The sequence below is a fragment of the Hyalella azteca genome, unplaced genomic scaffold, assembly GCF_000764305.2.
Source record: "Hyalella azteca isolate HAZT.00-mixed unplaced genomic scaffold, Hazt_2.0.2 contig10500, whole genome shotgun sequence".
In the NCBI taxonomy this organism is placed as follows: Eukaryota; Metazoa; Arthropoda; class Malacostraca; order Amphipoda; family Hyalellidae; genus Hyalella; species Hyalella azteca.
In genome coordinates, this window is record NW_025940539.1 from 24,818 (window position 1) to 52,194 (window position 27,377).

The following is a 27,377-nucleotide window of genomic DNA, read 5'->3' on the forward strand; positions in this document are numbered from 1 at the left end:
AGGGCTACAACATGGACGAACGTGAGTCTCTTGAATAAACTCGTTATAATCAGAATGAACGGGGGTGATGCTAAATAGGGCTACAACATGGACGAACGTGGGTCTCTTGAATAAACTCGTTATAATCAGAATGAACGGGGGTGATGTTAAATAGGGCTACAACATGGACGAACGTGAGTCTCTTGAATAAACTCGTTATAATCAGAATGAACTGGGGGTGATGCTAAATAGGGCTACAACATGGACGAACGTGAGTCTCTTGACTAAATTCGTTATAATCAGAATAAACTGGGGGTGATGCTAAATAGGGCGACAACATGGATGAACGTGAGTCTCCTAATTAATATCTTTATAATTAGAATGAACTAAGGTGATGTTAAATAGGGCTACAACATGGACGAACGTGAGTCTCCTACTTAAACTCGTTATAATTAGAATAAACTGGGGCAAGGCTAAATAGAGCAACAACATGGACGAACATGAGTCTTCTATTTTGACTGGTTATAATCAGAATTGCGTTACTAACCTATTGCCCTGTTGTTGATCTGTTGCAACAACAGTTGCACTGCTATTATTTATGTTAATCATAGCACTGTTGTTATTTTGTTGCACTGTTGCTAATTTGTTGCACTGTTATTAATCTGTTGCTCAGTGGAGCTGGTCTTCCGAAGCGAGCGTAATCCCGACGCCCTGACTTACTACTGGCAGACGTGGCGAGACATCGCCGGCAGGCCGACCAAGCCTTTCTTCGTCGAATACGTTGGCTTGATGAATATGGCCGCTACAGACGACGCTAATGGTGCGAAATATAGTATAATATAATCTAATGTAATATAATATAATATAATATAATATAATATATTATAATATAATATAATATAATATAATATAATATAATATAATATAATATAATATNATCCAGGTACAGTGCAGATCCAGGTACAGTGCAGATCCAGGTACAGTGCAAATCCAGGTACAGTGCAGATCCAGGTACAGTGCAGATCCAGGTACAGTGCCTGTCTCTTATACACATCTAGATGTGTATAAGAGACAGGTATTATGTTACGTCATCACCCAACTAGACGCATTGTTAGGAACCAAACATTATAGGTAGAACATATATAACATCAGTCGCTTTAGATTACAAAACTTACTATTAGGTTCATAGGGCCCTATATAAATGTTGTTAAAAACTGAAGTCAAAATACCGTCACGCTGTATAAATCTCACAGCCCATACAACTCAGTATAATACGCTAAAAAAATAAATTATAAGTGCGCACTTGCGTTAAAATTTAAATGGAGTTTACACCTTACATTTTGTATGTGTATATTCTAGCAGCATTATTCATCAAATTTCATACACTTGAATCATTTAACACGTTATACTTCTTATTTATACATCCATTGTTCATCAGAGTTTATTTCACTTGCAGGCAATATGTGGGCTCAGAGCTGGGAGAACATATACGACATCGTGGTCCCTTACCCAGACGCTCCCCTCATCGATATCTCAGACACTCTCAACAACAGCGTACGTAACTCTACAACAGCGTACGTAACTCTACAACAGCGTGCGTAAGTCAACAACAGCATACGTAACTCTACAAAAACGTACGTAACTCAACAACAGCGTACGTAACTCAACAACAGCGCACGTAACGCTACAACAACAGCATACGTAACTCTACAACAGCGTACGTAACTCAACAACAGCGTACGTAACTCAACAACAGCGTACGTAACGCTACAACAACAGCATACGTAACTCTACAAAAACGTACGTAACTCAACAACAGCGTACGTAACTCTACAACAACGTACGTATGTAGCTGCACTGAATTATCACAGCATTCATCAAATTCTAATTTCAGTCGATGTGACGCTAAGTTTTAACGAACTGCGTAATCAAATAATTGCCATTTCCCTACAGATAACCGACGTGAAGGAAATGTTCGATTATGCAGAAGGTTTTTTCACTTCCTTGGGCCTGTACAATATGACGGAAGATTTTAACACGAAGTCCATGAGAGAGCAGCCTGTGAATGCTACCGCTGTCTGCCACGCGTCCGCCTGGGATTTTCTGTCCATCACGGATAAAGGGCCAATCACGGACGGTGATTTCAGGTAATTTTTTATTATATCCAGGCAATGGATATACCGATGGACGAGCGTGGAAAAGGATTTTAGGTGAATACTTTTCATACGTAGGGAATGAAAATGCCCGGGTTACCAGGACTTAAGGTATTCTCTATGTCATTGTGATAACTATATTTAAATGTAACGGGAGTACACTTATCCTCGCCACACTTCACAGTTTTAGCATAGACGCTATTTTAGCATTTACTATTTCACGAAAGAGAAGCTATGTCTTCTAGTGATGATTGTGGTGTGGCTTAAGTCGTCGTAATCAGTTGTATGCATCCAATTTCGCGAAAATTGATCGCTGTACTATTAACGATGGAGGTTGTACTTACGATCTTACATCACAATGATTATTACGACGATGGTAACAGCAGCATAAATGTTCTCACAGGATCAAGATGTGCACGGACAAGAACCAGGAGGACTTCATCACGATCCACCACGAGATGGGACACATCGAGTACCAGATGGCTTATAGCCAGGTTAATGAGGCCAGCCCTCAGACTCAGCCACTCATCTTCCGCGACGGTGCAAATCCAGGTACAGTGCAGATCCAGGTACAGTGCAGATCCAGGTACAGTGCAGATCCATGTAGAGTGCAGATCCAGGTACAGTGCAGATCCTATTCTGGTGAAAATCGTAAAAATATTCATTTTCAACGATGAATTATATTTATTGAATCCTGGCCGAGGCGAGTACACACATACACACAAGGGCAAAAATGTATATCCCTATTTAGACAAATTCTCATTCATTTTTCTCGGTGTATTCCCAAATGTGAACCCTTGTCTTGCTGTCAGGGTTCCACGAAGCCATAGGCGACACCATCGCGCTGTCGGTGTCGACGCCCTCCCATCTCCTGGGCCTTCAGGAGGACATCGGAGGCCCCCCTCAGGGCACCGCCACCACCCAGGCCCCCGTCAACCAGAACCATACCGACATCAACCAGCTCATGAGGATGGCTTTGGAGAAGGTGCAACACAAGCCCAATTCTAGGGATATTTTTTTTATATTTTTCTCTAGCACTTGAATTGTTTTTATTTTAGGACATGTTTAATATCCGTTCTCGAGTTGTATATTTTATGACATGTTTTTATATCCGCTCTCAAAGTATATATTTTATGACATATTTTATGTTTATGACAAGATAAAGAAATAAATTACGTTTATGTTCACAAACTTGATATATTTTACATTATAGATCATTTCAAAGAGAGGTTTGCATTACTTCACACTCAGAAAAGCAAGCCTCCAAATGTCCTATCAGCGTTGCACTGTTTACTTTTGTGTGGGTCATCCTGACCCAGTTTGGCGAGTGTTACAACCACTCATTGTTGGTGCTGTGGGAAAGAAACTGATCCATTATTTTAACAACATGAGCCGTTAATTTGTCTGAGTGCAGGTGGCCTTCGTTCCCTATGCGTACATTTTGGACAAATTTCGGTGGGACGTTTTTGCGAACGCTTACGCTCCCGACGTCTACAATTACGAGTGGTGGAAACTCAGGTAATCTGTTATTAAGCAGTAATTTAAATATTCTACTTATTCTACATGGTATGAAATTAAAATTTGTCGTGACCTTCTACACTTTCTCCGGCAGTCATCTAGGCAATGAACATTGTACGGTAAATTTTTTTACCTAAGGTTAGTTCACGCATAACTGAAATATGCGTAGTCACCTATATAGTCAAGTAACCAACAAACATCTAATTGATGATAAACGATCGCTCATTAAATTCGTGTTTTACAACTTGAAAATTTAAATCAAAGTCCTACTAATCTCAAGCACCAGCGCGACAAAAAACCGATGTGTTCAACTGTTCATTCCTGCTGTGATGAACACTAAAAAATTTGTTCTTTTGAGCTGTGATATGAAGTCTAATATGTGTTCATTCCAGCTGGATAAACTCTAGATATCTGCGACCATTTCAAGGTGAATATTTGCCCAGTTCTGCACGCCATTGTTATGCCACACAATAAATTCGTAGCGCACTTCTACTCGCTGCCTCACCTGCACTAAATTCGTTGCGCATTTCTACACGCTGCTTCACCTGCACTAAATTCGTAGCGCACTTCTACACGCTGCTTCACCTGCACTAAGTTCGTAGCGCACTTCTACACGCTGCTTACGTGGCCAACAGCGTACCTTACATCATATTTGGCCCATTCATCACTATAACCACAATCACCTATTATTATTACTCGGAAGAAATTCAATATGTTATACATTATAATCGATTTAATATTGATGATTGATAACACATCTCACAATTGCAAGGACGATGCACAGGATGTGTTAGCAAAACTCCTAACTATCCCCGTCATGCTGCAGGTATTTCGTCGCAACCATCCTGCAGTTCCAGTTCCACGAGCGACTGTGCGAAGTCGGAGGAATCGCGACCCCTGACAACGGCGTGCCGGTCTACCAATGCGACATCTACAAAAATAAGAAATCTGGTGACCAGCTCAAGTGAGTTGTTACAAGGGCTGTTACTTGTAACAAGGAGGCAACATGTTATCAGGGCTGTTACTTGTAACAAGAATGCAATACGTTCTCAGGGCTGTTACTTGTAACAAAAATGCAATACGTTCTCAGGGCTGTTACTTGTACCAAGAACGCAACACGTTCCCAGGGCTGTTAATGGTAACAAGAATGAAAATTGTTATCACGGCTGTTACTTGTAACATGAACGCAACATGTTATCAGGGCTGTTACTTGTAACAAGAAGGCAACACGTTCTCAGGGCTGTTACTTGTAACAAAATACCAGACAACTAATACCCATTTAATTGCAAACACCAAATAAACAATAATGCTTAAATAATTACAACCCTCGGTGATCGCATCAATAACGTCGCAAGCCCCTCCCTCTCTTCCCCAGGCTGCTCCTGCATCCCGGGCGCTCCATCCCGTGGACGGAGCAGCTTGCGAACTTCATGGGGACTGGGGATGGTAACATGACCTCCGCCTCCATCAAGAACTACTTCAGCCCTCTGGAGGAGTTCCTCGACTCCGAGATCGCAGCGAAAGACATCCACGTCAGTAGCTATGGACGAGTACCTGTACAGGGGGCCCGTAGAGTCGAGCAATAAATACTTTATATTGTATTGTGTTGTCTTGTGTTCTAATGTATTGTATTATATTGTGTTGTGTTGCATTGTGTTGTATTGTATTGTATTGTAGCGTATTGTGTTGTGCTGTGTTGTTTTGTATTGTATTATATTGTAGTGTATTGTGTTTTATTAACAGTATTGTATTGTACAGTATTATATAGTATTGTGTTGTAGTGTATTGTAGTGTATTGTTTCGTATTATATTGTATTGTATTTTTTCGTATTGTATTGCATTGTAATTACTGTAGCTTATCTCACCACTTATTTACTCAATATTCTGGATTTCAGATGACGTGGGATGAGGACGTGGACAAATATTTCGTACAGCACATCCCCCCGACCGTGCCCATCGTTGTCGGCATCGTGTTGTGCGCCATGATTGTCGTAGTTGTCGTCGCTTACTTCGTCGGTAAGAACAGGAACCAGAAGAAAGCAGAACAGGCGAAGCAACAGGCAACAACAGAGAAGAAAAGTGGCAGTGTCAACCCTGGTTTTGAGATGGCAGAAACTAAGAGCAACAGCAGCGGTGGCAGTGGTGGTAGTGGGGGCAGTTAGATTAAAATGCCACGACACGTAAGCTGAAATCGTCAAAGCAAAACGTTATACTCAGAATAAACATGATGCTAGAAGTAACGTAAGAATTAGGCTAAGCATAATATCAAATTAAAGAGTACATTCGTGGGGAACCTTGTCATCAACATTTCTACAGCTCTGTGCCAATATCAATACCATGTCAAGTTAAACACCCAATACCGTAATCAACCGCCCCCCGTTCCAATGAAGCGTTGGGATGTACATTTTACTAAATTGACCTCTTTTTCGGTTTCTAAAACTGCCATTCTAGCAACCATTATTTCAATTGTAAGCCAGATTTCGATTGTAAACCAGAAGATCAGCGGTTTTATTATTGGTTAATTAAAAGCAATAATTACAGTAAATAGCTATCTTAACATCCCTGCTTCCTCATGTATTTGATGGGTCACGGTGAATCTACAGTTCATCTATGGAGTGAACAAGATGCTCCCGCTAAATTCTGTTCCGTTAAGAAATTGAAGGGACTTCTTGCTGTAAGAATTTGCGATAATATAATAAAGTAGAAGACTTGTGACAGAAGCTTCTCCTAGCTTGCCTGAGCTCCATCAAGGCCCAATGTTTGAGTTCGCACTCCAGCAGGCATATATCTAACATACAAGGAGATTATATTTGTGAGAATTTACATTTATTTGTTAATGAATATGAACATCACATTTATTATTGCGAGTTATTAAGCTGGGTAATATTCGTAGAGAAGTTCAGATTAGCGTAGTAGTGGATATTGGTGTCAGTGTTGAGTAGGACAAATCCGGCCTCATACCTATCATAGACATTGTAGAATTTTTCCAGGTTGCTGAGGGCTTAGTCCAGCAACTTATTGCGCCTATATTGCTATTCTTTTCCACTTGGCCACTCGAACTCACTGCTCAAATCTTGGTACTTTGAACTTCAACCACTCGGCCACCCAATCTATAGTATACCAATCATGTTTTAGTGGGCAACATGAGCTGCCTAACCATGAAAAATTATTGTGCAACGTTAAGAAATATATCAATCTTAGAATTTGTGTAAAACCTAATGGGTAATTGGATTCAAATATAATATAGACAATTGCTTTTTATTTACTTTCCTCGTAACGTTGTAAGTTAAGGAGAGTTTGTTATAGAAATTAAGAGAATAATAAAATGTACTGGATCAACTGGCATGTCATGACAATTTTACGGCCGGACTCGTGGGCGGATAGCTCATAGTCCAAGTCCACAGTGCGATTCATATACCTTCCCGAGCGTAACGCAGCCGGCCATCTCCACGGCTTTTGACACAAAGCGCCCACCACAACAGCGCGTTCAGTCCAGGTCGGAGCGCATACAGGCCGGAGCACAACAGGCCGGAGCGCAGCAGGCCCTACTGCAACAGCTACTCCTAACGTAACCTAACCTAACCTGCGCCGCCTGTTGCAGTAGGGCCTGTTGCGCTCCGGCCAGTTGTGTTCCGGCGCCGTGAAGCAGTGGCTGTGTTGTGCAAAGCCGATTTACTGTTAGCCGGAGTTACCCACAGCTATAATTTGTCTGAGGCTATGTGTAGATATTGCATGCTGATGATTGGCGTTGGGCCCAGGGCCTGTTTACGAGTCAATTTTGTTACCCACGGCTGCGCTCCCGGACTCGCGGCCTGTCTCACGAACGGTCTCCAAGAAATATATCCCAATTCAGCGACCTTTTAGTATCCAACTTCAAGATTTGTATTAAAATTGTTATTTATCCATTGGCATTGGCATAAGACAAGATTTGCTTACATAAAACATTTTCACACCCAACAACCCTAGCTGCATTTTGCATGTGGCTATAATCTTGAATACGCCTGAAATGTCGTCTGTCAAGGTCTAGAATAGAATAGAAGTGTCGGCACTGAAGAAATAGGCCCATGGCCTTTTGCCGATTCTTGAATTTTTCGTGACTTGATTCACAAAGGATCCGGCCTTTGGAATCCGATCTTTCCATAACTGACGATTGATTGAGATAGCTCCAAGGACATAATGACACATAATAGATTACATCTTGCATTGAAAGAAATAAAGCCGATCGCGATTAGGACAAGGTACAAACGTCTATCAATGTTTCAGAATTTTTTATAGCATTTGAATAATGAGAATTTTATTTTACACATCATATACATTGTTATATATAAATGTTTAATTCGGTTTTTCACATTGAAACTAATCAAAATTTGTTCTCAATGAAAATTACCGAACTTCGTTGAAGTTAATTGTCACCTCTCGGCTCTCGGACAAAAACGCGGCCTGTCTCACGGCCGGTCTCACGGCCGTGCCTCAAGAAATTCACCTCCTGGACAAAAACGCTGCCTGTCTCACGGCCGGTCTTACGGCCGTGCCTCAAGAAATTCACCTCTCGGACAAAAACGCGGCCTGTCTCACGGCCGGTCTCACGGCCGTGCCTCAAGAAAATCACCTCTCGGACAAAAACGCGGCCTGTCTCACGGCCGGTCTCACGGCCGTGACTCAAGAAATTCATCGTACATGTAATATCTTCCAAACTACTTAACCGATTTCAATGAAACTTGGTATATTTAACATGAATATAGTAATTTTTAAATAGCAACATAGTTTTTCGATAAAGTATAAAAACAAACAAAGGGCTAGACACAAAATTTAATTCGACATCTGTGATCAATTTTACAACACCATATTATAGTTTTTGTGCTCGGAAATGTATTGTCCGCTAGAATGGAAAATGGTTGCCAGCCTATATCTAGTTTATAAATTTAGATTGCGGGCGCTGCAGTCTGCACGTGGTCATTTGAAATTCTCGAACCTTGCCTTATTATTATTTGCCAATTTTGACCTTAAATTGTTACTAGGCATCATGGCCGATGCAGGAAAAATATTATTTGGTAAAACTGTTGACGATAATGTGAAGGTGAGTCCAGTTGGATCAGCATGAGATGATGAGCGCAGAGCGGATGATGAGATCATGAGTTGACTGATGAGCCTTACCTACTTATTTACCTAGATACCTAGGAAGTAATTCATTTAGCATTAATCTTGCAGTTCCAGAAATGGTAGGAACTAGGAATTATTATGGAGTATGAGTGCTCTAGTTGTGGCACAAAAAGCAGATGTATTTCATGCTAGTGCTAGATACTAGATTATAGTAGATAGCTAGGATTGTAATTTTGTAATTTTGCTAGATAGGATTGATAGGATGGTGAATGACCAAATGTATAAAAAAATTGTCACTTTGAAGCTACAAGATTTCATTTGTAAGTAGATAAATTCCAATCATAGACTTTTCCCAATTTATTTTTTTGTAAAAAATGACAAAAAATCTCATTTTTGCCCACAATTTTCGAAAATCACCATTCGCTAGTGAAATCATCATTTTGCCCTGTAATTTGGAAAAATTCTGCCCAGTATTGACCACTGAAAATGTTCAGATTGAAATTCAGATACTTTACTTTACCCAAGATTAGGATAATTGTATAGGGTAAACGCGGTATATTCCGACACATTAAGGACGCATCGAGAAATGAAAAACTATAAAAAACTGTATGCGTTACGTAATTTCTGTTGGCTTCACGTAACTCACAAAACACCGGACTAGGGTAAACACGGTATATTCCGACATCGTAGGTAATTCCGTCACTTCTCTAGTTTTTCCTTTATATTAAGCTTTGTTTTAGTTCCATCATCAATGTAGGGTAAACGCGGTATATTCCGACATCGTAGGTAATTCCGTCACTTCTCTAGTTTTTCCTTTATATTAAGCTTTGTTTTAGTTCCATGCGTTCATTGATGGTTGAAATGGTGACGTCATACATTTGCGTGTCGAAATACTGCAAAAACACTAGGTCTTGGCCATCTAGCGGGAAAATATTGAGATCCAAAGAGAGACAATGCATGCCACGTGCATAGTGGCAAACCAGAGATTTTTTAGTATCAGTTCATTTTTAATTTCCTCATTTACTCAAGATTTAAAGCAATTTATTATGTATGATAAAACTGGTATCCATGATACTTCACTGGTCTACTTATAGGACTCAAAAATGAACTTGAGGGAGAGTCTAAAAAACTCTCTGCTTTGTCACTATGGCCACGTGGTCAGAGTGGAAATCTAAGATTAGAGGTTCACTTAAAAAAAAGCGTTCCGCCTTGAAAAAAAACGTTCCAGGCAAGTGGCAACTAGAAACAGGTTTGCAGGTCGTCAGAAATCGGCCTCGGCATGAACGTTACGTCAGGCAACACAGAGAAAATCCCAATATTGTTAATTGTGCGTGTCACTCACGGATAAGCAAGATGAATCTACTGAAAGACACGTTGTGCTCAGTAGAACACGTTGTGCTCAGTAGAAGTTACAAGGTCGCTACTGACACCAGTAGAAACTCATCACTCACAGACCACAGTCACCGATGCGCAAGGAAGATCTTGGGAAGGCTGCTTAAGCTTTGCGCCCCACATGAACGTTTCCGAGGTCGCCGGTAGAGACGCGTCACTCTCCGGTGAGCAAAGGATATCTTGAGGAGGCCTCACAACGTTGCAGCTGGTAAAGGATGTACTCTTGATTCTGAAAAAAGTTCCATTAGATCTTGCCGATATACTTGAATGCAAAAGTCGCCTATATACGAGTTGATTAACTGTTGCTAATCTGTTGCATTGTTGTTGCACTGTTAAAATCTGTTGCATTGTTGTTGCACTGTTGCTAATCTGTTGCATTGTTGTTGCACTGTTGGTAATCTGTTGCATTGTGTTGCACTGTTGGTAATCTGTTGCATTGTTGTTGCACTGTTGTAAATCTGTTGCATTGTTGTTGCACTGTTGCTAATCTGTTGCATTGTGTTGCACTGTTGTTAATCTGTTGCATTGTTGTTGCACTGTTGTTAATCTGTTGCATTGTGTTGCACTGTTGGTAATCTGTTGCATTGTGTTGCACTGTTGGCAATCTGTTGCATTGTTGTTGCACTGTTGTTAATCTGTTGCATAGTGTTGCACTCTTGTAAATCTGTTGCATTGTTGTTGCACTGTTGTAGATCTGTTGCATTGTTGTTGCACTATTGTAAATCTGTTGCATTGTTGTTGCACTGTTGCTAATCTGTTGCATTGTTGTTGCACTGTTGCTAATCTGTTGCATTGTTGTTGCACTGTTGGTAATCTGTTGCACTGTTGTCGCACTGTTATTAATCTGTTGCGCTGTTGTCCCGTTGCTCAGTGGAGGTGGTCTTCCGAAGCGAGCGTGATCCCGCGGCCCTGACTTACTACTGGGAGACGTGGCGAGACATCGCCGGCAAGCCGACCAAGCCTTACTTCGTCGACTACGTCGGCTGGATGAACATGGCCGCTACAGACGATGCTAATGGTGCGAAATGCAGTATAATATAATATAATATGATATAATATAATTAAATATAATATAGTATAATATAATATAATATAATATAATATTTGTCGTTCATTTTTTAATAGATTCAGATGGAGATAACAAGTGTAATTTATTATTTAATATTTTGTTAAAAAAATCATGTATCATCCGCTTTATTTTTATTAATGGCGCCTTAAAAGTGAATGACCAATATGACCAATATACCCAATATGACCAATATCACCAAAATTGAATGTGTTTTACAATTCGAACAACATGACTGAGAGATGCACGACATGACAGGCTTCGCAGACGCGGGCGAGATGTGGCTGCAGCCGTACACGGCGCCGGGCTACACGACAGACGACTTCAAGTCGGAGGTCGAGCAGCTGTGGGAAGATCTTAAGCCTCTCTACGTGAAGCTGCATGCAAGTTAAGTTTGAAGCGCTGACGCAATACGACTCACCACGTGTCGGATGTTGCCACACAAAGTGACGGAATATAGGGATTTGGTAGGTTTCCATTCTAAAGGCGTTTTAATAAATATGGCAACATTTTGTGACGTTTCATCGTTGCTGACGCGTAGTGAAGTGTTTTGAGTCATGTGAAGGCAACAGAACTTACGTAACGCATACGGTTTTTTTTATAGTTTTTCATTTCTCGATGCGTCCTTAAAGTGTCGGAATATACCGCGTTTACCCTACGCGTCAGCAACGATGAAACGTCACAAAATGTTGCCATATTTATTAAAAAGCCTTTAGAATGGAAACCTACCAAATCCCTATATTCCGTCACTGTGTGTGGCAATATTCGACACGTGGTGAGTCGTATTGCGTCAGCGCTTCAAATTTAACTGATAGGTACATAATGCCAACATCCACATGGTCAAATTCCGTTTGCTGTGTGAGCTGTATTGGGATACAACACGGCTTTGAATTAGAACACTAATGAATATTGAAAACTACTTAATTACGTTTTAATTAACAACTATTAGGCTTTTAATTAAGCAAATTTCAATTTTTGTACAAAGCTTGGAACGATCTGTGTGTGTCCAATTCAAGTTGTGTCGGAATTAGTTTTCATGTGTCTAAATCCATTTCTCAACTTGATCATCTATTAATTTATTTACGACTTGAAATCAGCGAATACAAGTATACTTAAAGGATTGCTAATATATTCACAGACGTATTTAAAAGTCTCAAACCATAATATTCTTCCTATAAGAAACGGTTATTCACTATTTGGTAGAGCAAGGTCAACTGTCAAATTTGACACTTTTTTCGATGATCTCACTGGGTAGTGTGCATTGTCTCTCTTTGGATCTCAATATTTTCCCGCTAGATGGCCAAGACCTAGTGTTTTGGCATTAGTTCGATGCACAAATGTATGACGTCACCATTTCAACCATCAACAAACGCATGGAACTAAAACAAAGCTTAATATAAAGGAAAAACTAGAGAGGTGACGGAATTACCCACGATGTCGGAATATACCGCGTTTACCCTAGTACCTATCTGTTAATTCACAATTTTATATCAATACATTTTGATGGTACATGATGTAATTTTCATGTTTCTTACAGGCTGGCATGGCTCGAGTACATGGCGTACTAAAACTTGCATTGGAGCTGAGAGGACTGCACAATTACAGTGATTATTCTGGTGTCAATGCTGCCATCAAGAACTTCAACAAATCTATCCTAACTTGGTAAATAATCTCATGAATTTTAATTGTCCAATTCTAAATTGTCAATTTCTGTGTTTATTTGTGAAACTTCAGTTAGGAATTTTTTTATTTAACCCTCAGATTATTATAGAAGATTCTTGTTTTAGTGAGTGGTAGCACTGCAATGTTATTTGAATAATCACTTGAAATTAATTTTTTTAGCCACATAAACTCCTTGGATATGAAGTTCAGCATAAGAACCAAACAGCAAGATATTTTCAGAATCTTCTTTAGTTGTTGATTGAATCAAGTACCGGTAATAGCAAAATTTTATAAAATCTTCTTCAATTGTTGATTGAATGAAGTAATGGCAAAATTTTATAAAATCTTCTTCAGTTGTTGATTGAATGAAGTAATAGCAAAATGTATATAGTCTTCTTCAGTTGTTGATTGAATGAAGTAATAGCAAAATTGTATTATTTGTTTGTTTGTGCAGCATGCAGGACATACTACAACATGAGGATGTCAAGACAGAGCTTCTGGCAGACGTGCCTCTCGTGGACAAGCTGGAGATGCTCAGAGACGCCAATGACTGCCTCCTAGAACGAATTGTGATAACATTACACTCTAAGTTTGTCATGTTGCCTGTATAGCTTTCTGTGTTATATTTATGTGCACTGACTTTATTCATTAGCCCAGTTTGCAATATTATATGTGCTACAACCTGTTGGTAATATATTGTAGATCTATAGAGTTTTTATGAAAAAGTCCATTGTTTGTCCTGAAAAAAATGTCTCTTTTTCTCAATTAGAACACGGAAATTGATGAAGCTGCTGGGATCAGGCGCGAAGGAACAATGGAGCTCACTATTCCTTCTGTCACAACTCTCCAAGTTGGTATCTAACCAATCATTTAGTTCCCTCCAATGTTGGAACCGTTTAATTTTCAAAGATATAAGAACACACAATGATGAATGCATGCACATAACAATCATTATTTTGCATTTTTATTGTCAGTCACTTTCCTGGTGAATTAATTTTTTTCTCATAACTTGCTGTTTTTTTACTTAAGGTAAATTGATATGATGAAGCTTGAAGTGATTTACATTACAGTACATGTTACAGTATTATTTTGCATTGTGTACAACCATTTCTTATCAAAAATTTAATGCAAGATGACTTCAATGAAGAACATAACACAGGGTTATTCTAAATAATAGGCCCAATTTATTAAACTGTTATTTATTTGGGTATAAATTCAAAATGAACAATTTATATACCAGTGGAGAGAGAAAGATTTTTTACATATTTATAAATGTTAAATATGTTCCCCTTGTGCTGCACGGCAAACATCTACACGGTAGCCAAATTCGTTCCACACACGAGAAAGCATATCTTCTGTCACTGAGTGCACCGTAGCAGTGATACGGTTCTTCAGACCAACCAGAGTTGCTGGTAGAGGCGGGACATAAACAGAGTTGCTGGTAGAGGCGAGTAAACAGAGTTGCTGGTAGAGGCGGGATGTAAACTGCTTCCTTGATGCAAGCCCATAAGAAATAGTCGCATGGGGTGAAATCAGGTGACCTAAGCGTCCAGAAGTGTAGAGCCAGATCTTCATTTCTTTTGCATTCTAACATTTAGATGTTATGTGACCTGCCATATTGATGTTAGCCTTGCAACACTAGGATGATGTATTGAGCATTTTTAAATGTAAAACCCATCAAATTTTTTGTCTTCCCATTGGTGCATAAATTGTTCATTTTGTCCTTATACTTAAAAATAAATACATTGGGTTCAACCTGTAGAGTATCCTGCAAAGGCAAGATTGAGTTTCATTTCCATTCAAGCAGCATAGAATTGTAAAAATTTCCAAAACTTAGCTCAAATAACAAATTATGTTGTGACAAAAAAATATGTGAAAGAAAGTTCATCTTTAATGAGTGTTTTTTTTTCTAATTTAAAAACCTTACGGCAATTGAAGATCTGTAATAAAATAACCCTTGAATGTGCTTTATTATTGAAAATTCTGTTTGTACGACAGGCTCGACGATCGATCCTAAGTACTGAGAATGAGTCACCAGTCAACTCATCTATGATTTTGATGGCATCTAAGAACGTACAGAAGCCTCAGTTATTCTTTTCGGAGACAATAGATAACTCGGCCAAGACTCCCTTCATGCCCATCATAACGGAGAAGCCCAATAGCCTCAAGCCGCTGGCCATAATGCTCTGCGCTACAGAACAGGGCACGGAATAGTAAGTTTGTTTAGGACTGATGATAGTTACGAATTAGTGTTAGGTACAAAGTTTTGTAAGATAGGCACATTGCAGCCAAAGATCTGTTAATTATTTTTTGGATGAAATTGCCATGGTTTATATTCAGCTTGTATAAATGGCCTCAATAGTGCTAGCTCATCGAGAAGTCGTTCATAGTGCAGCAAGTGCCATAATAGTGAGCAGATAATGTATCAATTTGCATATCGATTTCCTGTATTTGGATGAAAAATATGTACCTATTTACATTGGTATTTTTATTTATGTCTAGCCTATGGGATCTGCAATGAGTTAGTGCAGAAGTTGCGGTGTTATTGACATGAATATTTCATGCTACTCGGGTCATTGCTGGTATGAGTGTTCTAAAATTTTTCTCAACGCACCAGTTTGCAATGTTATTGCAAACTGTTATTTAATTTTATGGCTTATTAAATAACAGTGCAATATTGTTGAAGGAGGAATGCTGAAAAAATGTGTTGATTAAACTTATGACTTGAGCAGCTACTCACATCCCTACCAGTACGAGCTGGAGCATTGGACTCCCGATCTGAAGGCCTTGTCTGTGCCTGTAGAGCCTGTTGTGCCACCACCCCTGGACGAGGTGCCACTCGTCATGGTTGACACTGTGGAAGCACTGCAACAAACTGTGCAGGAGCTCAAACTTGCCACACACATTGCGGTCGATGTCGAGGTATTATTGCTAATATTGCCTGATGTCTGCCCACATACTGAATTGAACGACAATGTTTTGATCTTTCATCTTTTATTATAATATTCTTGACTTCATTTCAAATGTATACTTTAATTCCATGAACTGAGCTAAATTTGAGGATATTCAATTTAATTTTAATTAAGTTAAATGTTGATAAATTCTTTGAACCTTTATTTCTGCTCTGCTTAATATTGATATTATACTACCTATTGCAGCACCATTCGTTCCGGTCATACCTTGGGCTGACGTCATTGCTGCAAGTGTCGACGCGTTCTAAAGATTACATCATCGACCCTATCAAGCTCAGAGGCAAGCTGACCTCTCTCAACGAGGTCTTCACTCATCCTAAGATAACCAAGGTGAGATGAAACTTGCATTATGTCATCATCATCTCAAATTTGGCCGTGGAAAAATGATTATGAATATTATCAATGGTCTGTGTACAGTTGCCTTTATTTATAGCCTGTATGCAGTGGCTTTCAATTATAGCCTGTGTTTGTTGCGTGTAATTATAGCCAGTGTACAGTTACTTGTAATTATAACCTGTGTACAGTCGCCTGAAATTGTGGTGTACCATCGCCTGTAATTATAGCCTTTGTACGGTTACTTGTAATTATTACCTGTGTACAGTCGCCTGTTAATTGTGGCCTGTGTACAGTTGCCTAGGCTGCCTTGAATTTCATTTTTTAAGGAATTAGTCGCTACTCGCCATTTCCCTGGCAATGTGTGTGAATGATGAACCCTAAGTAATATAGGCAAAAAAGTTAGGAACCACTTAACAAAGCTACTTGAAATGCTTACATGATTCTAATCACTGGAAACTATGTATATATATATCTGTGAATTTTTTAAATTGCCGAAGTAGAAAAACATTCTTACATACTGGAAGCATATCAATCTCTCACTTTTGACTATAATTGATCATGCTCGATTGGCTTTGTTCGACGAAGCTAAAATAACCAAATCATGTAACTATGACCCAATGTAATCCCAAATCTCTAAGGACCCAAAATCTCCAAGTTGGCTCCTGTAAAGTTCTCTGTTGTGAGGTTACCATCGACGTGAGTTATATTCTTATTATTTGTGTTTTGTTCAGGTGCTGCACGGCGCAGACTATGACGTGTTGTGGCTGCAGCGTGACTGTGGTCTCTACCTCGTCAATCTATTTGACACGCACCTGGCTTGTGTGGTGCTAGAGTTCCACCAGCGCTCCCTTGCGTACCTCCTCAATGTCTTCTGTAACGTGATGGCTGATAAGCGCTACCAACGCGCCGACTGGAGGCTCAGGTACGTTCATTTAAAATTATCTTGGACCATACTATCACAGTTAGTCACGAGTTTGTAGCTCCTTCACGGAATCACTGACTGCTTTTCAAGCTAAACCTAGCAATCACAGACCAGAAATGGGCTGCTACGTGTACTTGAGCAAGTTTGGATAGTACGGACCCTGTTTACATCAAATGATATTGGTTTTGCACAGAGCCCTTCAGGAGCCGTTGTAAAACACATCATGTAACTGTATCCGATGTCACGGTTTGGCCTTGTATTCATTATCTGTCTAGGGTAACATTGGATGCTGATGCTGAATTAAATTTGTATTTATTGCATTGTGGGCGCGACCATCATTGGTAATGAAGTGCTCGTTTCTCAGACCCCTGCCTCGGAATTTCATCGAGTATGCACGGCAGGACACGCACTATCTCCTCTACATCCACGACCTGCTGCACAACCTGCTGCTGGAGCGCGCAAACGGCGCCACCAACCTGCTGCAGGCCGTCTACGACCGCAGCACCGCGCTCTGTCTCACGGTCTGTGCACGGTCTCACGATGTGTGTTTCACTGTGCGAGTCTCGAGCAAGTCTCACTGTGCAGAACTTGCTTTGTCGGTGGTTATATGCTGTCATCTGTGCACATTCTCGCATTATAATGCTAATTCCATTCCATATTTCAAACTTCTTTCTGTTCAAATTTCAGCTTATGAAGTAATTTGGGACTAACCATTCGCAATATCATACTAGATCTCACCTAACGCTACATAAATGGGGGCCAAGACTGCCCTGTAAACTTGATTGTTTTTGAGAAATTTTCTTATCTAACAATTTCAGTAAGGTTGTTTGAAGAGTTGCTTCACTATCTGCCGTCGCTCCTATTTTTGCTTAAGTCTTGAGCGTAATTCTTGGTGATGTAATAACTTGAGAGCTGTTTTCAGTATTCAAGTCATATTGTGTCCACTGAAATTTTGAGACGCTCGCGATTTTTTTTCTAAATTTTAAAATAGGTTGCTGGTGATGTGCCCTATTCCATCCTCGCCTTATAGGCATAGAAATAAAATTGACAAAAATGAATTTTCATGTTTATGTTGCATAAACTGTACATATTTTATTGTTGCTCTCATTCAGGGCCGGAAGTTTAACTTTTAAATGATTTCTGTATCAACATAAGCTGCGATCGAAATCGTTCAACTAATAAGTAGGAAATATCATGAACTGAATATATTTTTCTTGTACACAGCGATATGAGAAGCCAGTGGTGAGCGAAGACAGCTACTTACAGCTGTACAACCGCAGCCGTAAGACCTTTAACAATCAGCAGCTGCATGCCCTGCAGCGACTGTACCTGTGGCGCGACAAGACCGCTCGCGAGCACGACGAGAGTGTCGAGTGAGTGGTGACGAGAGTGTCGAGTGAGTGGTGACGAGAGTGTCGAGTGAGTGGTGACGAGATTGTCGAGTGAGTGGTGACGAGAGTGTCGAGTGAGTGGTGACGAGAGTGTTGAGTGAGTGGTGACGAGAGTGTTGAGTGAGTGGTGACGAGAGTGTTGAGTGAGTGGTGACGAGAGTGTCGAGTGAGTGATGACGAGAGTGTCGAGTGAGGGGTCACTAGAGTGTCGAGTGAGTGGTGATGGCCTGAGTCGATTTCTCTCTACCTGACCAACATTGACAAAATTCAGAGCTAACCTTGAGTTTCTGCTCTCGTTCAATCAAGGCACTGTTTTCAAGTATCCCGTTTAAATTTAACACCAAGACTAACTCTCTCAAAGTTTTAGTTTGTTGAATTATTAGTGTATCACTAATGTTATTAACATTGTTTATCTTGTGTACACTACCAGCTATTAGTACTACATTCTTGTCTAATGCGTGTGTAAATGACTAGGCATTACAAGCACATTATGTATTGTACGTGCACACTATTAGCCATTACTGCCACATTATATATTGTACGTGTACAATAGAGATCATCCATTACTATCACACTATGTATTGTACATGTACACTATCAGCCATTACTATCACATTATGTTTTGTACATGTACAAAGCAAGACATTAGTTGTCTTTATGGTAGTACATGGTAACCTCATTTGTTTACTTGTATTCAGTTTCGTGGTGCCGCGTCACATGTTGCTGCACATCGCCGAGGTGCTGCCCCGGGAGGTGCAGGGCATCCTGGCCTGCTGCAACCCCATCCCGCCCCTCGTCAAGACCGAGCTCCTCACGCTGCACTCCATCCTCAGGGACGCTCGGGAGCAGCCTGCCCTCAAGGTTCCATTTATTTGCACAATGATTAGGAGGCAGGATTATTCATTGCACTGAGTTAGCATCCTCTTTCCCCAGTCATTTGACCTGTCATGATCATTTTATTTATTGGTTGCATTACAATTTACGCATTACAATTGGACGTCTTACGTGGATATTATCATGGATAAATATATGCACATTATCCTTTCGACAAGAATTTTAAAGCAAAGTAAGATACCTAGCGACATTACTCCAAGTAATGTTTTATTTAATGAATTTTTATTTAAAGAATTTAAAAGCTCATTAGCTTTTGAATTCTTGATGAACTTGCAATTTAAGCAGACTTATTATACAAGTGCTACTTATCATTTGAAGTTAATTGAAATGTTTATGCTCGGTGAAAAAGAATTTTTGTTGCGGATATTATCAATTGAAATCATCTATATCATTTGAAGTTGTCTTTATCATTCTCGTTTGAAGATATAATTGTAAGTTATAATTATCATTTAAATTTAAAATGATTTGAATGTTTGTGCAGACGCTGGAGCGTCGTCTGGACGTGACCCCCACGGTAGCAGCGAGCAGCAGCAGCACGCGATGCCTCCACGACCTCTCCAGCCTGCACGACTCTGGCTCCCTTCCTTGCTTGCTGGATGGTTGGTCATTGCTATCTTTTATAATGCCTTTATATATTTGCATAAGTTTTACCATTTCAATTATGATTGGCTGGGAGAGATAGTCTATGCTCTATAGTCTATACCATCCTATTTATTTGCACTTGCTTCTCAAATTAAGACTTTTTTTTGCAATGCGCCATTGAGTTTCCTTGGGTCCAGGTACGGCGACTGGTTCCTTGTCCGAGTCGCTGTTTGGGGATCGACTGATTGACGAAGAAGTGATTGTCTGTCGCAAGCCCTCGTCTGATCTTCTTAGTGGTCATCAGGTGGGCCATTTGTGTGTATATTGACTGTACACTACCACTAATGCAGTGGTTCTATTGGCTGTACACTACCACTAATGCAGTGGTTCTATTGGCTGTACACTACCACTAATGCAGTGGTTCTATTGACTGTACACTACCACAAATGTAGTGGTTCTCTTGGCTGTACACTACCACTAATGCTGTGGTTCTATTGATTGAACACTACCACAATGCAGTGGTTCTATTGATTGTACACTACCACAGGTACAGTCGTTATATTGACTGTACGCCACCACAAGTGGTACAGCATGTACAGTGTCTGAACGAAGTGCAAAACGTTTATCTATTTTATCGTGTCATCCTAATACAAATAGTACGCAGTTGATTTAACCAACACTAAATACGCTCTTAATTTTGGTGACAAATTTTAAGGAGAAATTATCGCCCTCAGAAATATTTGATCTGGAATTGCCCTCTTTTTGCAGAAAATTGAGCCGAAGAAAATTTCTACATCGTGTACAAAGGGATTCTTGAGTCCGTACGATCGATACCGCCTCTATGTCGACTCCAAAGTGAAGCTCCCAGTATTCGAGGGCGACGATGTGAAAACATCAGTTCAGAAGCCATCTGTTCAGAAGACTTCCACTAGCAGCAAACAGGTTACAGAAGACGACAGAATATCGCGCGTGCGAGATCATTTCTTGAGTTTGGCCCAAATAACTCCCCCTCCTGCACGCGCTAGTCGCCCCATGGATGCTGATGACCTGCGGGTGCAAAGACTTCTCGCTGAAGTAAGGAACTCTGTCATGAATTCCAAGCCGCCCCCTCTACGTCAGGACTCGGACAGCAGCAGCAGCAGTAGTAGTAGCAGTTCCAGTGATTCTAGTGATACGGAGGATGAAAAATCTGGAGACATGAATGAAGCTGTTAATGTTACCAATGGGGTTGCAGAAGTTAGACCTCCCAGCAGCAGCAGCAGTAGTAGTAGTAGTAGCAGCAGCAGCAGTAACAGCTCTAGTAGGAGCAACGATGCAGTTTCCACGTTAAGAAATGAATCAAACCAGCCATCAGAGTCTCCTAAACACAGCGCTGAAACGCAAGAAATCGACGATGCTCTCAAAAAAGCTTCAATAACTCATCTTGTTGAGGATTATTCAGCTATGTCCACAGACGAGGGACCTCCTAAGAAAAAAGTGAAACTTTCTGCAAAAAGTAAACAAAAATCAAAATTAAAGTTTCGCAAGAAGGAGTCTACATCTGCTGATGTTTTACCTAAAATAAAGGATGACAAGTTAGCTCAGGATATTAAGGAAGAACATAATCCGATAATTGATACTCCTGCAGTAATGACTACGAAAAAAAATAATCAGGGCAAGCGTTCAAAAGGCACTAAAAGAAAATCTTCTGAGATGCAGATTAATCCCTTCAACTATGACAGTGAAAACTTCAAAATGTTTCAGATCTCCAAAAAACAGAAGAAGAACATGGTCCGTGCCTCCACTAAGGTATTTCACTCACAAGCCATTATTTTCCACTCATTTCAGTTAGTTGCTGAATATGTGCATATTGATTTTCTCTCTTGTGTTGCTCAATATTTGCTTTTCCAAGCTGAGAAATTTTTTCCGTGGGCTCGTCTTCCTTCATTTTGAGTTACGGGCACATAAGCTAACATGCCCGTAATCCCTCTAGCTTCTACGATGAATTTTTTCGAATAGAAGATCATAATTTTTTGCGATTAGATATAGTAAATAGCTGCCGCATAGTCATAACCTTCTCTCACGATCGTCAATATATAGAACAAAGCGTTAAAAGGCAGCATGGTACTGACTACTGATAGTCGTTGCTCGATGTTATCCTGATGTTTCACTACACTTTTAGTTTAATTAGGCATTAAGCAAAGTAAACAAAATAATGTATTTAAAAACAAAGAAATTGAATTAAAGAAGCTAATTTAAATTAATAAATAATATTATAAGAAATAAAGTAAATTAAAAGAAAGAAATAGAGTTTCGAAGAAATAAGTTGATTTACTGTAATGTAATTCTAGTGAATAATGCAATTAATTAAGATCTAACTAACTGGATCTTGTTGCTCGACAGGGTCGTGGTGGCAAGAAGCCCTGCAGAGGAGCTGGTCGCACCTGAGCACGACTCGTACACTCAGGGAAAATGAGTGAACATTGTCCAAATAGCGATGCACTCATTGCCTCCTTAGAGTGGGTCATTCTAACCCAGTTTGATCTGTCAAAAAAGTTTATGCGAGCTACGTGCGGAAAGCGTCATTATTTGGTCACTACGCCATGTTACCTAGTGTCATCAACCTATGCAGCACTAGACATCCTTCACTTGTTAACCATCAAATAGTTTGATAAATACACCAGGAAACTTTTCTGTTCTAATTTTTTTGCTCATTGCAAATCAATTTTGTTTTCTTTTTTATGATATTTTTTTCTCTTATGATAGAAAATTTTTCGACAACCAATTGCTGGTTTGTATGAACAAGTCCATGGTAATGATTGGCGTTCATATTTAATGCTTGAAAAAAGGCAGGGGAATATTCATTAATAAGTTTCGTTTACATGTGAAAGAATTTGTCTTTATTTACATCTCGTTATATAAGAAGTGTCGGGTTCTTCACGCTGCCCCAAGTCAAGTAATCTCCATGGCTTACATTTAAATTTTTGTGATTCTTCGTTACGTTTGGCACATTCAGAACTAAAATAATACATATCCTTATGTTACTTAAAGCTAAAATAACTTGACAAACAAGCCGGCGACCGTCTCCTCTTTTTCTTTAACTAACGAAATTTTGATCGTTAGCAATGAATGATTTGATAGATGCAAGTATGAAGATTTGAAAATATTAAATCTTGTTCTAACTATCGGGATATTCGCTTTTATTCTACCTCTTATAACTCTTTGCTTTTCAAACTACCCATTGATTGATGGGTAGTTTGAACGTATGTGATACGTGAACGTATCCGATGACGTAAACGTATCTGATTTTAACATTTCTGTAAACTCATGCTTGGGCATCAAATGTTGCCTCACCCACTTAACAATATTAAATATTCTTGGCTTGATTAATGTAATATAAACAGATTTAATTTAGAAATGATCCACAGTTCTTGGCCAGTGATTGCGGGAACACATTATTTCTTCAAATCTCTTAATTCCTGAACTTCCTCAAGAAGTGGGAGCGTTAGTAAGACCGTGTAAGGGAAGACATTATTTCTTCAAATCTCATAGTTCCTGAACTTCCTCAAGAAGTGGGAGCGTTAGTAAGACCGTGTAAGGGATTACATTATTCCTTCAAATCTCGTAGTTCCTGAACTTCCTCAAGAAGTGGGAGGTGTCGCGCCGCCACACTCGGGGCTCTGCCTCGTGGTGCAGCGGTGTAGCTTCCTTCGTCGGCGCGTCGTGAAGCATGCGCTCCGGGGGCGTGGGTGCCGCCCAATGCATCGTCTGGATAATTAATAATTTAATTAATAACGTCATCAGTACATATAACAATTCACGCGGCATGAGCCAATAAAATTTGTTTTCTTGTTGTACGCTGATAAGTTCCTGATCTATTTATCCTATTTTTCTTGCTGAAAAAATGTTTTTTGACTCGTGCCATTGTCAGAAAAGTCATAGGAAGGATCGTGTTGACACACGCCACTGACCTGGCCCCGCTGTTGCATATTGCGCCACGTATGCCGCGGCATGGCTTCAGTCGTGTTGACACACGCTACTGACCTGGTCCCGCTGTTGCATGTTGCGCCACGTATGCCACGGTATGGCATCAGTCGTGTTGACACACGCCACTGACCTGGCCCCGCTGCTGCATGTTGCGCCACGTATGCCACGGCATGGCCATGCCACAGCTCCTCCATTTGTCGTACAGGGCGCGGCTGGTCGGGTCCATGAGCACCTCCCTGGCTTCCTGGTGACCATGAGGGATTTTCATGTGTACATCATGCATGGCAGTATGCAATCATGAATTATGTACACATTATGCACGATTCGTTTATTACTCGCACATGTCTAGGAATATAAAAATTTTTTCAATGATTAAGGAAAGATCATGTTTCGTACACATCATGTTCAGGGATCGAGCACAAATCATCGCTTAACTTACGTGCATTAGATCTTCTGTATGGAAGAGACAAGCATTCCATTAAATCGCGCATCAAGATGTATAGTCAATATGGACTAAGCAGTCATTTAATGGGGACAATTATTACCCGACGAGGTTAACGAGTTCTTGAGGGCACCAAGATTTGAGGGGTGAGTTGCAGGTTCGAGCATCATATAGCTGTGAAATTCTAGGATGCCGAAAATCAGCATCAGGCCAGTCTGTGTCTTATCTTTGAATCTGAAACTACTGTACTAATTATCATCTTGATTATATACCAAGTTTACACTCTCAACTCACAAAACAGAAGTTGACAGTTGATCACCAATATCCCCATTACCTATACCGCGGTCACTACTTTTGATTTCGTGCTTCGTGTCGGAGGAGAGGAAGTTTTCTTGTACTGAGCCGAGGACGCAGTCGTAAACCACATGATTAACCCTTAAACAAGCCCTGAGGTAACCCTCAGGTTTGTTTTGGGTGGAAAAATGTTGTAACTTGTGTAGGTTAGGCCGGGAGAGCTTACCTTAGGCCAGATGAAGTGCGACCATGCATAACTTTAGCAAGCCTAAGTCGTGGGTGAGGAAATCCGGTGCTATGGTATTAAGCAGGAGTCTTCATAGGCTGATTTACCCGCTAGGTTTCTTAACTACGGAACGGAATATGAACTTAAGTGTGAAGTTAGGCAATGCAGGCCTCCGGCATGAGCCCCTATTGAATGAGTCTTTTCCTTAAAATTCACTGAACCTTCAACGCAGGGTTGTGTATTTTTGTGCAAATTTTAACTAACGTCTGTAGTTGACTTCAATGTATCTCACGTCTTGCTTTTACGTGTTCGATTATTACTTTCTATGTGATAAATTGGCAATTCCAAGTTTATTATTGCCCAAAATATGTGCTTTCCCATTTCTTGTCGAAATTTCGCATCATAAATTAACCTCAATTTCTATTCATAGTATTTTTCGCCGTAAATTAATGTTCCAGCTCATCAAAAAAAACTGAATTTGCATGCAAATTATATGCCTTTCAAGTGTACCCCTTATTTTCATGTCGAAGGCATGCAATTCTCGAATTTCTCGCCCGGATGTGCATCCGCTCTTAGCTACATCATCACATTCTGTCTCCGCTGCCTCTGCCAGTTAGAGTCTTTATTTATTTATTATTGGCTCGTCATTGTCTAATAACTATTCATTATATGGCAATGATAATCGTCGCAGTAAACGATTGTTAAAAGCTTTATTTTTTTTTTATTCTTCCAGGTTTTCAGATTACACTCAATCGAGTACATATCAACTCGATCGTGTTAAAGATACCATTGGCGATTCCTCCAGTCCCAACGTTAATCCTGTCCCTGCGTTCACCCAGTCCCAGCTTCCCCCAGTCCCAGCGTTCCGCCAGCTCCACTCGTAACCACCTGGCTACTTTGCAGATTCCGATAAGGATTTCCAAAATTATTTGTGGGGTTTCCAACTCCCAACTCGCTACTCCAACCAAGGTGATCTTAACCAATCTGTCAAGCTACGTTATCTCAGTGTAGATGCTTTTAAGGTATACCGGAAGAGTGGTCAGCTTGTAGTTTTATCTCTAATAACTCGAGGCGGTCACCTGCAGGAGTTGGAACTGGCGCAGAGCCTCGGCGTTGCCAGGGTTCTTGTCAGGATGATGGAGTATGGCTCTGCTCCGGTACTCCGCCTGAATTTGATCAGCCTGCACGGAACAAGTTACCTCTGTCACCAAGGTTGCCAGATGGGCCTTTTTCTGGCCAACTTGATCGATTTTGGCCTTATTCATATGAGTTACACTGCTTAAATATGCATATGTCTCAAACTTAATGTAATTTTGAAATAAAAAAAAACATAAAACTTGATTTTTTGCAATGCAGATTAAAAATTTACCGGTATATTGAATGTGAATGAAGGGCCATTATGGCCTTTTTTTCTCCAGCTGATATGGCCGTTTTCCTCGGACATCATCTGTCAACCGTGTTCGTGTTCTATTTCGTAATAATTTCCTGCGGTTGAGCTCCAAATTATTCATGTTTCTGAGTTTTGAATAAATTAGAAACCCTTACTTATCCATTTCTAATAAATTACCTCGGGAGGGAAGGGTGTACCATGTACAAAGCATGCAACTTCACTATTAACCTAAATGTAAATAATTTGATGCTCACGGAAGACGAAGAGTCGCATCCGATAACTTGATAGTAATCCACGTCTTCTTTTTTGTTATAATTTATTATGTCTTCCATCTTATGCAGAAGACACGAGCAGAACTGGCCTAACCTCACTCTGCTGAGTCTCCAGCTGGACTGGCGTGATGCGGAAAAAAACTGGATTTTTTCATTCACACTTGCTATGCAGCAGGAAATTCGATTTCTGTATTGTTACGCTGTTTTTTTGTATCAGTTCCGATGTATAAGATTGTGGCAACTAATAATAACGTGGTTTTTAATATCAATATGCTCAAATGATGACTGAAATTTTCTAGGCTATGCATGAAAATCGATGGGTTGGTAGCTATGGCACTGGCGCGCAACTGTTGCGCGCAATTTGTGATGGTGATGCCCATGGTTGAACTTATGTATAGGTTTAACCCTTGCGACGCCATTCCTATCTATAATATTTCGAAACAATGCAATTCTTAATGAAGAATCAGATGGTTTTGGGCGCATTCCTGTGGGCAATTTGGCTTTATACAGTCAGTAGGTGCAGTATTTTTTTTTTATTGTTTTAGAATAAATTGCTTTGAGTGCAATGCGACATATGTTTCGTTTCTGAAATATTGAAAAAAATACTTAAAATCATTGCATAAAATGGTCAACTATAGCCTCTACGATTACTTTTATCTAAGAGTCATTGCTTCTCATATGCAATGCAGATTTTGAAGCCAGTTTAAAAATCTTTTGGCATAGTTGAACAAACCTTCCTTCTATTATTATTGCCATCAGAATTATTCTTTATGTAATTTTTAATTGTTATACATCCCCTAATCATTAAAATAATTGAATC

At 40.0% G+C, this 27,377-nt stretch overlaps 4 protein-coding genes across 5 annotated transcripts; 3 read left to right on the forward strand and 1 right to left on the reverse strand.

Annotated features, from left to right (window-relative positions):
• The first annotated feature begins 1,439 nt into the window (after positions 1 to 1,439).
• On the forward strand, positions 1,440 to 3,684 carry LOC108683213 (angiotensin-converting enzyme-like). Its single transcript, XM_018172507.2, has 5 exons — positions 1,440 to 1,533; positions 1,933 to 2,126; positions 2,536 to 2,684; positions 2,945 to 3,117; positions 3,547 to 3,684. Exons 1-5 carry the CDS (start codon positions 1,441 to 1,443, stop codon positions 3,652 to 3,654), a joined length of 717 nt encoding a protein of 238 aa, XP_018027996.1. The 5' UTR covers position 1,440; the 3' UTR covers positions 3,655 to 3,684.
• A 773-nt stretch (positions 3,685 to 4,457) lies between these two features.
• On the forward strand, positions 4,458 to 6,903 carry LOC108683215. Its single transcript, XM_018172510.2, has 3 exons — positions 4,458 to 4,614; positions 5,026 to 5,182; positions 5,546 to 6,903. The coding sequence occupies exons 2-3, from the start codon at positions 5,081 to 5,083 to the stop codon at positions 5,810 to 5,812; spliced, it is 369 nt and encodes a 122-aa protein (XP_018027999.1). The 5' UTR covers positions 4,458 to 4,614; positions 5,026 to 5,080; the 3' UTR covers positions 5,813 to 6,903.
• Positions 6,904 to 8,565: 1,662 nt separating this feature from the next.
• LOC108683212 (exosome component 10) lies at positions 8,566 to 22,823 on the forward strand. Its single transcript, XM_018172505.2, has 15 exons — positions 8,566 to 8,727; positions 12,746 to 12,870; positions 13,325 to 13,439; positions 13,640 to 13,720; positions 14,869 to 15,083; positions 15,603 to 15,792; positions 16,029 to 16,172; positions 16,910 to 17,100; positions 17,465 to 17,621; positions 18,325 to 18,473; positions 19,190 to 19,352; positions 19,867 to 19,984; positions 20,165 to 20,271; positions 20,736 to 21,755; positions 22,350 to 22,823. The coding sequence occupies exons 1-15, from the start codon at positions 8,674 to 8,676 to the stop codon at positions 22,392 to 22,394; spliced, it is 2,874 nt and encodes a 957-aa protein (XP_018027994.1). The 5' UTR covers positions 8,566 to 8,673; the 3' UTR covers positions 22,395 to 22,823.
• LOC108683214 (J domain-containing protein) lies at positions 22,819 to 26,666 on the reverse strand. 2 transcript variants are annotated; one of them, XM_018172509.2, is made up of 5 exons: positions 26,540 to 26,666; positions 25,975 to 26,076; positions 24,064 to 24,177; positions 23,587 to 23,714; positions 22,819 to 23,510 (listed from the first exon to the last, which is right to left on the reverse strand). In XM_018172509.2, the coding sequence occupies exons 1-5, from the start codon at positions 26,615 to 26,617 to the stop codon at positions 23,486 to 23,488; spliced, it is 447 nt and encodes a 148-aa protein (XP_018027998.1). In that variant the 5' UTR covers positions 26,618 to 26,666; the 3' UTR covers positions 22,819 to 23,485. The 2 variants fall into 2 exon arrangements, with proteins under 2 accessions (XP_018027998.1, XP_047738409.1); XM_047882453.1 differs by lacking the exon at positions 26,540 to 26,666 and adding an exon at positions 26,265 to 26,526 and having other exon boundaries at positions 22,819 to 23,714.
• Positions 26,667 to 27,377: the final 711 nt, after the last annotated feature.